The 15408-nt window shown below is 40.8% G+C and overlaps 1 protein-coding gene across 1 annotated transcript in view; it reads right to left on the reverse strand.

Moving 5' to 3' along the window:
- Positions 1-15408, reverse strand: part of BARD1 (BRCA1 associated RING domain 1) — a 366475-nt gene that overhangs the window by 161133 nt on the left and 189934 nt on the right. The window contains exons 5-6 of the mRNA XM_053698805.1: positions 14676-14756; positions 8979-9151 (exon numbers count right to left, since the gene is read on the reverse strand). Coding sequence (XP_053554780.1) covers positions 8979-9151; positions 14676-14756 — 254 coding nt within the window. The remainder of the gene's footprint in view (positions 1-8978; positions 9152-14675; positions 14757-15408) is intronic.

The following is a 15408-nucleotide window of genomic DNA, read 5'->3' on the forward strand; positions in this document are numbered from 1 at the left end:
AGCTAAAAGAGCTTTTCACCTCAGCACCAGTTTTAACTTTACCAGACTACAATCAAGCATTCATATTGGAAGTGGATGCTTCCAATTCTGGAATTGGAGACAGGTGTTGTCACAGCAGAACAGGGACACCAAACTGATTCATCCCATTGCTTTCTATTCAAAGACTTTCGTACCAGCAGAAAGTAATATATTCTATTGGTGACAAAGAGTTACTAGCTATAAAACGTTTCACTAGAATATTGGCGACACCTTTTGAGAAGGAACTAAAGAACCTTTCTGATTTATACCGATCATAAGAACCTAGAATACTTAAGGACTAAACAAGACACTTTCTTCCCGTCAAGTAAGATGGGCACTTTTTATGGATCGGTTCAATTTTTTAATAACCATACCGACCAGGAAGTGCAAATGCGAAAGCTGACGCTTTATCAAGACAGTTTGATTCAGTTTGCCACAACACATCTCAACACCAATTATACCAGAAGAAAAATTTTTGGGAGCACTCACTGGTTTAGAGACTGAAATATTATCAGCTCTGAAAGATGAGACTTCAATACCACCAGAGTGCGTTAAGGATTCAACTACAGGATTATTTTACCATAATGGAAGATTATTCATTCCTGAGTCTCAACGACAACTCATATTGAACAATACCCATGACAATGTATTATCTGGACATACAGGAATCCAAAAGACCATTGAGTTAACTAAAAGGAACTTTTGGTGGCCTCATATGGAAAAGACTATTTCTGACTACGTCATAGGCTGTGATGTCTGTGCCAGAAACAAGGCTGAACATAGAAAACCTATAGGTTACCTGACGTCACTGCCGATTCCTGATAGACCATGGAGTACCATATCCATGGACTTCATTGTTGATTTACCAGATTCACAACATTATAATACAATATTTGTTGTAGTGGATCAATTAACCAAATTAGCTCACTTCACACCTTTAAAGGCTCTTCCTAGTGCCTTTATAACAGCAAAAGCATTCATTAGAGCTATTGTTCGCCTACATGGTTTACCATCCACCATTATAACTGACAGGGGTACTCAATTCACCTCCGCTTTCTGGAGATCACTCTGTAAGTCACTCAAGATTGACACACGATACTCCACAGCATTCCACCCACAAACCAATGGGTTAACCGAACGATTAAATCAAACATTAGAACAGTACCTCAGGTGTTATATTACGCATTTACAAGATGATTGGGTAACATACCTCCCTTTGGCAGAATTTTCATACAATAACTCTATTTCCTCTTCAACAAAGATGTCCCCATTTTTTGCCACATATGGTTATCACCCCACATCAATCACTCTTTCAAATACTCCAGTCAATTCTCCAGGTGCTACAACTTATCTCAATACCTTACAAGATCGATTAGAACAAATAAAGGCACACCTCGTTCAAGCTAAAGACAGACAAAAACATTATTATGACCAAAGACACAGACCCTCACCAGACTATAAGTTAGGTGATCAGGTACTTCTTTCAACTAAATATCTAAGGTTACAGATACCAAGTAAAAAATTAGCTAATCAGTATATAGGACCTTTTTCAATTGACAAAATCATCAATCTTAATGCAGTGAGATTAAAGCTACCACAACATTACAAAATACATAATACATTTCATGTCTCATTATTAAAACCGTATACTTCAGACCGAAACAGATTTAGATTTGACAGTTCCTCCTCCCATACTCCTAAACAATCAAGAAAGTTTTGAGGTAGAAAGAATCCTAGATTCTCGCATTAGGAGAAGGAGATTGGAATATCTGATCCAATGGAAGGGTTATGGACCAGAAGAGAATTCTTGGCAACATCACTCGGAGATTAACGCTCCAAGACTCCTTAGGGCGTTTTCATCTCCGTTACCCCATCTAAACCTCACCCTGAATCACCGGGGGTGATTCCTTAACGGGGGGGAGATGTAATATACCTTTAAGGACTGATCCCTCCTACCAACAGCCAAACCCTATTTAAACCTCACATTGCCATATTCAAACTGCTGTTAATTGATGTACTTTGTTTAAGCCTGCTCTGTTAAGAGTTTAGCTTTATATTCATAGTTCTAAAGACCAGGGTCCTGTTTATTTAACCTTTGAATTATTCAGCTTGTTATAACCTTTACTAGGTTATACTCCTAGAGGTTTATTCAAATCAAACCTTTATCACATTCAGCTATTCAGTATTTTTTGCAGCCGCAATATTTAGCTCTGTGTGAGATTCCAGCCATCAGCTGTGTATCGGATCATCCTTACCGCAACCGGAAGTAAGTCACACTCTCACCGGCTTCTCACTTCTCCACACGCTGTGGACAAACAAACTCCGGATCTTTTCTCATCAGGTATATTCCTCCCAAGACAAAGGGTAACTGTGATCGCTTACTTAGAGACTGAAGTGGTAAGATTATATGCCGATAAATCCTCTAAGAACTCGTAAGCACTATTCGTACTAACCTGTGAATGAACAACCAGTTTATTCATATATGCTTCCAAAAGGATGTGAATGAATGTTGTGGGACTTGTAAATATTTTATTCCAGTGAGAGTGTGTGAAGTTTGTTTGCGATACTATTGAAACACCTGTTACAACTTGTTGAAGTGATTATTCCTGCTGAACATTATACCTCTAACCAAGTCATTAAGCCGAAACTTGAGACAGCTATTCTAAAGCACTGCTCATAGAAACCTGTGTTTTAATAAACACACATTTTTCTTTTCCCGTGTCATTCATTACTGTATTTGTTACTAATTAGCTCACAGTTTATGATCTTAGTAAATATAACCATTTTGCTGAGACTTAAAACACAAGAGCAACAAAAACCAATTTTATATTGGTCAGGAGTATTACAGTAAATGAATTACCCAATTTATCCCATTCTCTGGAAATTACTTCAGAAATAGCATTAGGAACAGGAAAAACTTCTGGAATAACCACAGAGATTTAAATACCTTATCTAACGTTTAGAATTAGTATCAAGAGGACCAAATCCTCTATTTCTAAAGCAATTAGTACTTCTTTAAGTAAAGAACGAATAAATTCCATTTTAAATAAATATGAAGATTTATCAGCATCAATCTCTGAGACAGAATCCTCTGAACCGGAAGAGTCATCAGAATCAGAATGATGATGTTCATTTAAAATTCATCTGTAGAGAGAGAAGTTTTTAAAGATTTTTTATGTTGACTAGAAGGAGAAATAACAGACATAGCCTTCTTGATGGATTCAGAAACAAATCTCTTATGTTATAAGGAACATTCCGGCGACACGTATGACGCCGGAAACAGAAAAGAGATTTTTTGCGCCAAAAAAGTCCGCGCCTAGAATGACGCAATAAAATGAAGCATTTTCAGCCCCCGCGAGCCTAACAGCCCCAGGGAAAAAAAGTCATAATTTTTAAGGTAAGAAAAAATGATTGAATTCAAATGCATTATCCCAAATATGAAACTGACTGTCTGAAAATAAGGAATGTTGAACATTCTGAGTCAAGGCAAATAAATGTTTGAATACATATATTTAGAACTTTATAAATAAAGTGCCCAACCATAGCTTAGAGTGTCACAGAAAATAAGATTTACTGTACCCCAGGACACTCATCTACATGTTTGTAGAAAGCCAAACCAGTACTGAAACGAAAATCAGCAGAGGTAATGGTATATAAATAAGAGGTATATCGTCGATCTGAAAAGGGAGGTAAGAGATGAATCTCTACGACCGATAACAGAGAACCTATGAAATAGACCCCGTAGAAGGAGATTCACTGCTTTCAAATAGGCAAATACTCTCCTCGCATCCCTCTGACATTCACTGCACGCCTGAGAGGAAAACCGGGCTCCAACTTGCTGCGGAGCGCATATCAACGTAGAATCTAGCACAAACTTACTTCACCACCTCCATAGGAGGCAAAGTTTGTAAAAACTGAATTGTGGGTGTGGTGAGGGGTGTATTTATAGGCATTTTGAGGTTTGGGAAACTTTGCCCCTCCTGGAAGGAATGTATATCCCATACGTCACTAGCTCATGGACTCTTGCTAATTACATGAAAGAAAGTTAAACTGTAAACTGACAGTCTGAAAGAAGGAACACTGATTATCCTGAATCATGGCAAATATAAGTTTAAAACATATATTTAGAACTTTACATATAAAGTGCCCCAACCATAGCTTACCCTACGACACTCATCTACATGTAGTAGATAGCCAAAACCAGTACTGAAACAAGAATCAGTAGAGGTAATGGTATATAAGAGTATATTGTTGATCTGAAAAGGGAGGTAGGAGAAGAAATCTCTACGACCGATAACAGAGAACCTATGAAATAGATCCCCTAGAGGAAGACCATGGTATCCAAATAGGCAATACTCTCTTCACATCCCTCTGACATTCACTGCACTCTGAGAGGAAAACCGGGCTTCAGCCTGCTGAGAAGCGCATATCAACGTAGAAATCTAGCACAAACTTACTTCACCACCTCATTGGAGGCAAAGTTTGTAAAACTGAATTGTGGGTGTGGTGAGGGGTGTATTTATAGGCATTTTGAGGTTTGGGAAACTTTGCCCCTCCTGGTAGGAATGTATAATCCCATACGTCACTAGCTCATGGACTCTTGCCAATTACTTGAAATAAAGGCGTAAAAAGCATCAACAAAGGAATTTGGGAAATAATTGTGCTTTATACAAAAAAATCATAACCACCATAAAAAGGGTAGGTCTCATGACTCTTGCAATATGAAAGAAATGAATTTATCAGGTAAGTTCTTACATAAATCCAGGAGAACATGTAAAAACCCTTTCCTCACACTAGGTGAGAAGAAGAGGATTAGGCAACGTTAACTACCCTACCATGTTACCACAACTGATCAGATGTCTGCTTCAGATGTCTCAGCAGACAAGTAGGGATCCATCAGAAACCTCCAACTGAAGCCTCAGACTGATATAAATTTCCCAATGAGAGTCAGAAACTTCCGCCCGCTCCAAAGAGACCAAGCGGAGAGAACCAAACCCCAAGGTTAAACAGGACCGTCCATATCCATTCCAGGCAAGGAGACATGGTCCTAAGCCAGAGTCCTTGAAAAAACGGAACCGAACTGAAGATCTAAGCTCCTGATGAACCCATAAGCTGCCTCCTATGGTTAGGAGCGCCCCAGACAGTGCCTTCCACTATCTAAATCCTTATATTAAAGAACCTAGCAACACATCCACAAACCCAAGAGTCTGAAAAAAGAATCCCACTGGTTTAAAATAAGGCAACCAGTACCCCTGGATCGCAAGGTAATCCATGTAAACAGGCCTAACAACTTGACCCATACACTGAGAATATAAATACAATTTCCAGACCCAGACAGGCGAAAAGACGGAAACTGACCACAGACCTCCTACCCTTAAGCCTGAAGGGCTAGATTATCAATGAGATCGACGGATAGCATCCGAGAGTCTAAAGACCATGGTAAGACAAGGGACAGTTCTTATCTTTAGAAGACGACAGTCTCCAGAGATCCTTGCAGGATCGGTCTCCCGATATCCTTGAAATGGAACAACAACGGGAGCCTTGCAGCTCCTGGTAGAAAGGCAGGGTGGCCCCTGCACTCTGTGTAATAGAAGAGCAAATGAAACACTGAGAAAGGAAGAAGGACATGCCCGCACTTTCAGAACAAATGACCCAACCCAAGACGGGAGGGAAGGAATATCGCCATCGCAAAAGGATGCGACTAGGCCACAGAGTCGTCATCCAGAGATACCGCAACTGAAGACACAATCTTCCACCAGATACTAGACCTCTGGAAGTCAATCCCATCTCAGACTCCAAAGGAATGGAAACCTACGCTTTCCGAGTCCCCAGAGATCCTAGAAACCACGATGACGGCTGAAAAAGTCGGTCACGCATCCCAAGCAATATTGGCAGAAAAAAACAACTTATATCGAAGCTCACAACCTTCCTTCCAGAAGCGTTGGATCTATGCCCCAGGCCCCATACTTCGTCATAGGATCCAAGCCCGGAGCCCATAATAGTCCGATAGGATAATCATGCACCACGAGGGTGACATCAACCCAGAGAAAACAGTAGACAGCGTCCGACCAGTACCTGCCTGCTACAAGAACCCTCCAGAACCGTCTAAGATCCAAGAAAAATCGACCCGAAGGTTCGATAATGTGAACTAGAAAACATTACCTCGGTCTTAACCATAGTGCGCAACTTCCTCGGAAGTTGCCCCATGCGACCACAAAATCGCAAGTATCAGTTTCAGGAAAGAACATTGCCAGAACGGAAGTAAAAAAATAAAAGTAAGGCAGCACCCGAGGGTAAACACCCAAGGGAAAAAAGATACGCTAACCAGACCACCGATCAGAGGCCCCCTTCACCCAATGCTCAGAACCTATACATAAAAGAAAGAAAAACGGAGACGTCAAAGGAATTAGCTTCATCCCCAAGCGTCTAACCCAATTGCCATCCTATAACGGAAGGCAAAATTATCCCTTGCCGGATCGACAAACGACTCCGGCCCCAAGATTGGGGACCCGGAAGCCTCAGAGGCCCACGCTTCCCCAGGAGGCCGAACTGATTATTATTATTATTCGGTTATTTGTAGAGCGCCAACAGATTCTGCAGCGCTATTCGGGCGATTCCACGGGCCCTGGTTGACAGAACACGGACAGTAATCTTAAAATATTTCACTTGGGAGATACAAATGAGCCAGTGCCATAGATATGGCCATGCTGAACCGTGCCGTAACCTCTGAGGAAACAAGCCACCTTCCGGAGAAGAGTAAAGGCCATAGGGAGACCTGGTTGCGAAGCAAAGGAAAGTTCTGGGACCCGCGCCTCATAGGACCTAGAATCCCTCAGGGGCGGATGGCTCAACGCACTCTGAGGACCCTGAATCGGGAGATGAGAGTACTCTGGAACGGCAATCAGAACATAACTGATGGGCATAGATAAACCGGCGCCATTTCATATTCATCACAAGACGCATTCTCCGCATCGGAGACATCCGTGTCTAAAAAATCAGAATCCTCCATCTTGGGATTACAAAAATGACAAACACTAACTGGCACCTTTTTTACATCCCCAACGGCTGGAGCACTTAGCACCTCCAGTGAACCAGACAACCAAACTCTCTCTGTCCGCCACACAGTCAGCATACGGAAGTGACAATGTAACCGCAACTGGTCCACGAGGTGCACCGTGCAAGTCATAAAAAGATCATGCAAATCTAAAGATTGAGCCAATTGATAAGGCCGAAATGTTCCCGAAAAGCCATAAGACTAAAGTATTACTACAACATCAGCAGACAGAACCACATAACAAACATGACTAAAGTCCCCCCTGTTCAATAACCCCCCTCAGAGGATATTAACCCATGATTCCTATTTTAAGATAAAAGAAGTCCCACTGGGACCCTACCTTCTCGTTAACATCACATTCACATAATGAAGTAAAATGAAATGTTCTTAGCGGAATCTACACTGTGGAACAGGAACACGGGCCTTCAAGTGTGACAGATAGTAGCCTCGCCTCTGACATGGACTTGAGTGAATAAAGGTAGGCACGCGAAACTCGTCAATGCTGATTTCCAAGGAGCTGTTAATATGAGTCAGATGGTTTCGCAGAAAGACTCTCCCTGCATCTCTGGACTCTAACCTTCATCCATGCTCTTACTGAGAGAGTGACAGACTACTTAAAACTCCAGTCATATTTCGAAGAGTAATACCCTTCATAAGAGACTATCTCAAACTTCTGACATTTCTCTGCCAACGTCCTGTGATGAAAGGCAAAGAATGACTGGGGGTGAGGGAAGTGGGGGAGGTATTTGAAGCCTTTGGCTTTGGGTGTCTTTGCCTCCTCCTGGTGGCTGGTTCTGAATTCCCAAAAGTAATGAATGCAGCTGTGGACTCTTCCCGTTTAAGAAGAAAATAGAATTTATCTGGATAAAGGACTGAGGTAATGGAATATCAAAGCAAAAAAGGCAGACAGACACTTATTACATTTATCATTTTCCGTTGTGCAGTGAATAACTAATACTTGCCTGTCTTCATCTTAAATATGCTCATTCCATTCACCACGCAATAAACAAATTGTATTTGAAGTTTCTGAGTTTTTGTTTGTTTGTTGATTGGAATTATAAACTCACATATAACAAGTGAATATTAGGATACCATCTGTGTGAAATTGTCTGTAATACTATGATTATGTATTTTATAAAGATTACCTTCTGTTCAATAAAGATTTGAAAATTAAAAACAAAACAACTAACAATTGTTTTCTTGCAAAATGAGGACTTAGAAATTCTTACTGTAGCCACTGCCTATAGTTACATAGATAAAGCTAACAAGCTGCAAACTTAAGTTGCATTCTGCCTTTCCTGAGTATGGGCAAGAGCAAGATTTCCCATTTCTCTAGGTATCAAGTAACAGTAAACCAGCTCATGTTGCTCTGGAAGATTTATGACATCAAGCAATATATGCCTTCCTGAAGTTACCCCAGACCCCTTGTGGGGCTGTGACAGGATGTAATGGACACTGCACAAGTTAAGTAAAAATAAATAAAGGTAAAATCCTTTTAAAATGATGAATTATTCCATCCATTAAGTTCAAACCACTGCTTAGTGTTTTTTTATATATATATAAAAAAATTGTTTTATATCCTGACATTCATAAAAGGCCTACACATTTTTAAGAGGTCTAAAAATAATGTGCAAAAGATGCTAGAAATGGACTAGTCCTTATGGACTAGTATACTACTATTGAATATTGGTGGAGATTCTCAAAAACCATGAGAGAAAACAGGTTTTCTTGTGGATTGGAGAAAAACTGGAATTTGGAAACCTCTGTAAAATCCTTCTAATCACTGGAATAAATGCCAATGTAAGGATTAACCACAGCATACTGTGCAATCTATTTCTCATGAAAGTTATGACCTCTGTTGCACTCTATGATTTATGCACTGTTGCAGGATTGTCCCCTTACTTACACTGCATCAGTGATGCTCCATGGCGATAGCAGCAACTGGACAATTGCTGTGTGTCCATTCTTAGCAGCATCATGAAGAGGTGTATCATTCTGGTAGCCTGCAGTATTCACAAGCGCCTGGTGTTGAAGCAGTAACTCAAACAACTTCGAGTGTCCGTGGTTGCAAGCTTCATGCTGATTGTTAAAGACACAAAATCATATATAAAAATGTTGGACACTTTAAATCTGTATATATTGTTCAGAAATTTAGTGAAGCAAATAATGTCTCACAGGCATTTGGTTTTTGCATTTTAATGTATTGGCAATGAAAGATACTGTCCATGTGGTATTGCAGTTGCCAAAAAGTGAAAATTTACATTTAAGAGCGCAAAATCATCAGCTTAATGTCATATTGTGATACGTGCAATTTCCACACAGTAGAAATTACTTCATTAAAGGGATCGGATTCTGAATGTTGAAATCAAACATAGATACATTTTCATCTCTGAATTAATATAGTTTTATCATCTCATGTACTATAGAACATTGAAGAAAGATGTAATGCTCCATTAACTTGATATTTTAGTAAATGAAGTCATTGAAGTGTTATAGAAAATCATTATAAATGCTGTTCATAGACCCAGTGAAAAATGAAAAGGATAGATTATAAAAAGGTAAGGTTTGCCCAATTTAAAATATTTCTTTCTTCCCCTATTATGTGCAAAGTATATGCTTTCATTACAAACTTGTTGTCGTGCAAAATTTACTAAAAGGAATAAGTCAAAAAACATAAATTATGCTTACCTGATAATTGCATTTCCATCTGTGGGAGGAGAGTCCACGGCTTCATTCATTACTTGTGGGAATTAAAGGGACATGAAACACAATTTTTTTCCTTCATGATTTAGAAAGAACATGCGATTTTAAACAACTTTCTAATTTACTTCTATTATTAAATTTATTTATTCTCTTGATATTCTTTGATGAAAAGCATATCTAGATAGGCTCAGTAGCTGCTGATTGGTTGCTGCCCATAGAAGCCTTGTGTGATTGGATCACCCAAGTGCATTGCTATTTATTTAACAAAGGATATCTAAAAAATGAAGCAAAATAAATAATAGAAGTCAATTGGAATTTTGTTGAAATTTGTATTCTCTATCTCAATCATGAAAGAAAAAATGTGGGTTTAGTGTCCCTTTAAGAACCTGGCCACCCAGGAGGAGGGCAAAGACAACCCAGCCAAAGGCTTAAATACCTCCCCCACTTCCCTCATCCCCCAGTCATTCTGCCAAGGGAACAAGGAACAGTAGGAGAAATATCAGGGTATAAATGGTGCAAGAGAACAAAAATAAATTTAGGTCCGTCCACCGGAGAAACGGGCGAGAGCCGTGGACTCTCCTCCCACTGATAGAAATTAAAATATCAGATAAGCATGTTTTCCATCTTAATGGGAGGAGAGTCCACGGCTTTATTCATTACTTGTGGGAAACAAATACCCAAGCTCTAGAGGACACTGAATGAAAAAAACGGAGGGCAAAAGGAGGCGGACCCTAAAACTGAGGGCACCACAGCCTGCAAAACCTTTCTCCCAAAAGCAGCTTCCCACCGAAGGCAAAAACATCAAATTTGTAAAATGTAGCAAAAGTATGTAGGGAGGACCACGTAGCCGCCTTACAAATCTGCTCCATAGAGGCCTCATTCTTAAAGGCCCATGAAGAAGCCACAGCCTATTTGATTGAGCTGTAATCCTCTGAGGAGGCTTATGTCCCGCTGTCTCATAGGCCAAGCGAATAATGCTCCTCAACAAAAAGGATAGGGAAGTGGATGAGGCCCTCTGCCCCCTGCGCATCCCCGAATACACCACAAATAAAGACGAGCTCTGTCTGAATTCTTTTGTGGCGTGAAGATAGAACTTCAAGGCTCGAACCACATCCAAAATATGAAGTAACCTTTCCTTTGAAGAAGAAGGGTTAGGACACAAGGAAGGAACTACTATCTCCTGATTGATGTTACGATTCATCACCACCGTGGGAAGAAATCCCAACCCAGTGCGAAGAACAGCCTTATCTGCGTGAAAACCCAGATCAGGGAGGCTCACATTGCAAGGCCGCCAACTCTGAGACTCTGCGTGCCGCTGCAATAGCCAACATGAATAGAACCTTAAGAGGAGACCTCTGAAAAACAAAACCCAGTGTGCTGAAACATCTTTCTCAGCATGTTCTCCAACTTTTTTATTCCATGGGCTCCTTGAACGACTAACTATCCTCTAGGGTTAATAGTCGTTCGCTTAGCAAGTGTGGAGATGGCCCCATCCACCTTAGGAATGTCCCCCACATCTCCAACTGAGCCTCTGGAACAGGAAAAAGGTTTCTTAAAGGACGAAGAAGGGGAACCGGGGAAGATCTGGGGGTACCACCCTATCCTCATAAAACTTATCTAACTTAGGGATAGAAGTTCCTCCGAAGCTTCGGTCCAGAACCTCTAGGAGTAGCAAGCACTTGCTTTAGCAAAAACCGCAAATTCTCTATCTTAAACCTATAACCAGGCTACTCTGCCGTAACTTTAGATAACACGGATTGCGACCCAGAAGGAGTCCCCTCCGAAGCATCGGAGTGGGCCCCGTCATCGAACCACTCCGCAGGAGCATCCGACGAAGACAAGTCCAAAGTCTGGCCACTCTGAAAGGCCTTACGCTTGCGCTAGCAGAACGTGGTAAGGCGTGGATCACTTTAGAAACCGCCGCCTGCAGTTGATCCGCAAAATCTGGCGGGCAACATATCTCTCCCCGATGGAGCAACAGTCTGTCTCCGGGCATTGCATGTGCAATAGGGGACTCAACTCGGAAATGCACCTCACGGGACAGAGATCCCTCAGAGGTGGAGGACTCAGTGGTACTAGACATTCTTTTAGTCTTAGATGTCTCGACCCTCTCAAGGCATGTGGAACATAATTGGGCAGCTGGTCTACCGGAACCTCACAATAAACACAGGTATGAGACTTTGTCAAAGAGGGAGTACCCTCTAACGCGTCAGAATCCTCAATAGAATTGCAGTTTTATGAGAATTAAAAGAGAAACTTACAAGGCACCTTTATAACCGCCAATGGCCAGGGCACTCACCACCTCCTATGAACCGACTACCGAAACCGCTTAGTCTCCTCCTTTGCAGATCAGACCGGAAGTGAAGGGCCCCACCCGGTCACACGGGTGCCTTGCAGGACCGCCCCTGCCTAAAGGAGAAAACACGCCAAAAAAAAAAAAAGAATGCGCAAAAACTCCCGGAAAAGAACCTGATAGTTCCACACATTGCCAGAGCCTCATTCCCGCACAGTGCAGCAATGACACAATAAACAATATCATGTATAAACCCCCCCTGTTCAATAATCCCCCTAGCGGGAATATTAACCTGTGATTCTGTAAAGATACAAGGCGCCACACTGTGGCCCTGTCCTTCTATGGTTAACATTGTGTATAAAATGAAACGATCTTACCAGAATCCACGCCGTGGAACAGGTACACAGCCCTTCAAGTGTGACAGGTAATAGCAGTGCTCCTGCGAAACTCATCAAAGCTGATTGCTGTAGGAGCTGTTAATTTCAGTAGGGATGGTTTTGCAAAAGAGACTCTCCCTGCATCTCCGGACTCTAACTTTCACCCAAGCCCTCACTGTGAAACCTTATAGGGCTACTTAAAACTCTTGTCCCATTGCGAAGAGTAATACCCTCTATAAGAGACCTCCGAATCTTCGGTACCTCTCTGCCACCTCCTGTGATGAAAGGCAAAGAATGACTGGCGGATGAGGAGAGTGGGAGAGGTATTTAAGCCTTTGGCTGGGGTGTCTATGCCTCCTCCTGGTGGCCAGGTTCTGAATTCCCAAAAGTAATGAATGCAGCTGTGGACTTTTCCTGTTTAAGAAGAAAATACCAGCCAATTCCTCTCTGAATGAGAGAAACAAATCCCTGTTTAAAGCTTAGGCCAACTTTGAAGAGCTCTGAAAACTGCATGGAGCTACAAAATATTTATAGATAACCTTACCTCCTGAATAGAGCAGACTCCCTGAACTCTCCGAGACCCTGCACCCCAACCTAACAAGTTGGCATTTGTGGAAATTATTACCCACAGAGGCCGAAAAAAGGAAGCCCCCTGAACCAAAGAATGGTGAATCTGCCACCAAGTTAGGGACTGTCTTGTCCTGTGATCTAACAGAATCCTATAAAACAAATCCTTGTGGGCCCCATTCCATTTATGCAGCATCTGCAGTTGGAAGGTCAGTAGATGAAATATGGCAAACAGAACTGCATCTGAGGCAGCTACCATGAGACCCACATCTTTCATACTCTGGGCAACCTCTTCATCTGTGTGTGACACACAGGCAGATGAAGAGGAAGCCTGAAACAGAAGGTTCGACCAAGTAAAGAACTACAGAGATTCCCTAAAACTTGAACTACAGACAATAAAGCTTCAGACTGAAAGGGAGGGCCACAAACTGATAATAGTTGTCTAGAAAAGCAAATCCAAATCTTAGGAACATGACATGATTGCTGTGAATAAGGAAATAAGTTTATGGTAGAAATAAACGGACTCTCTTGCACTAAAGGAAGTGTGTAAAGGTTTCAGGAATCTGTTCAATATTTTGAGATCATAACAGGGAGAAAAAGTACCCTCTTTCTTTCGTACTATATAGAGATTTTAATGAATCCCCTGCCTTAATTCTGAAGTTGAAACTGTAGCAATATCTCCCACTAATTCCAGATCCCTTACACAAGCCAAGAAAGCTTGTGCCTTTAAAGAATCTCGAGGCACTTGACACAAAAAGATTATTTCCCAAGGAGGCCTTGAACAAAAGTTTATTTGATGCCCTTGGGAAATGATTTGCAATACCCAGGATCCTGAACAGATCTCATCTAAGCCTCCTGAAAGAGACTAACTCTGCCCCCCATCAGAGACTGGTCTGGCATGGGGACACAACTTCTCTTGGAGGCTAGTGTAGACTTATATAGGACTTTTTGTTCTTAGACCAAGAGGGGCTGGACTTCCAGGAACATTTGGAGTAGGCAGAACTCTGTGCAGAGGGGGAAAATTTTCTGAGTCTTAGATTGTTGAAAGGAATGAAAATGCCATAGCACACGCTCCCAGACCCAAAATATGCGTTTTACAAACCGAATCAGCAGACCAAGATTTAAGCCACAAAGCTTGTCAAGCTAAAACAGCTAAAGCAGCATTCTTTGCATAAAAATCAATTCATTTCCACTGCTGCATTACAAGGAATTTGCTATTCTCAGTAGATTAAAAGGACATGAAACGCCAAATTTGTCTTCAAATTTTAAATAACTTTCTAATTTACTATATGTAATAATGTTATCTATTTGCAAGAGCACTAGATGGTAGCACTATTCCCTGCCATGTAGGTATCTTTTGTATATGAATAACGTGTCTATCCCTTAAACCTAGATCTGCACTTCACTTTTACCTCACTCCTCATCAAGGATGCAAAAGAAGCGGGGGGGGGGGGCATTTAAAGCTCTTGTGTATTTTTTGCCTCCTCCTAGTGGTCAAGAGGGAAAATTCCCAGATCATGGACTCTGTGGAAGGAAAATATTTTTAAATTAAACATTGTAATCCCAAAAATCCAATTTCTGGGAAACAGAAAATGGTCACCACAATTCTGTATGAGAATATAGCAAGATCCAAGAATGAAATAGCTCATGTCTTACTACTTACTAGTGGAGTCCAGCCAGCATGGTCCTTCACATTAGGATTGGCTCCACCCTTCAGAAGCTCATCCACTGCTTGTAAATCTCCCTGTGAAAAGTAACAATATGTAATTATTAAAAGGGACAGTCTACTCCAGAAATGTTATTGTTAAAAAACATAGATAATCCCTTTATTACCCATTCCCCAGTTTTGCATAACAAAGCAACTGTTATATTAATATCTTTTTTCACTCTGATTATCTTGTTTCTAAGCCTCTGCAGACTTCCCCCTTATCTCAGTTATTTTGACAGACATGCATTTTAGCCAATCAGTGCAGACTCTTAAATAACTCCATGGGGTAAGCACAATGTTATCTATATGACAAACATGAACTAACCGTGTCTAACTGTGAAAAACTTTCAAAATGCACTGAGATAAGAGGCAGTTCAACTGCTTAGAAATAAGCATATAAGTCTATGTTTAGCTTTTCACAAAGAATACCAAGAGAGCAAAGCAAATTTGATGATAAAAGTAAATAAAAAAATTAATTTTAAAGTAATTTAAAATTGCATGCCCTATCTGTATCATGAAAGCTTAATTTTGACTAGACTGACCCTTTAAGGAATACCCAGCATTTGCAATGTTTACATCAAAATATCAGCAAGAAATATCAAATAGTTTTCACTTGCATTATATTTATTCTCTTACCCAAACTATTTTTTCTGTTGTTGAATAGATGTCAATATTTTACTTTAAATAC

Source organism: Bombina bombina, chromosome 1 (assembly GCF_027579735.1).
Source record: "Bombina bombina isolate aBomBom1 chromosome 1, aBomBom1.pri, whole genome shotgun sequence".
Taxonomy (NCBI): domain Eukaryota; kingdom Metazoa; phylum Chordata; class Amphibia; order Anura; family Bombinatoridae; genus Bombina; species Bombina bombina.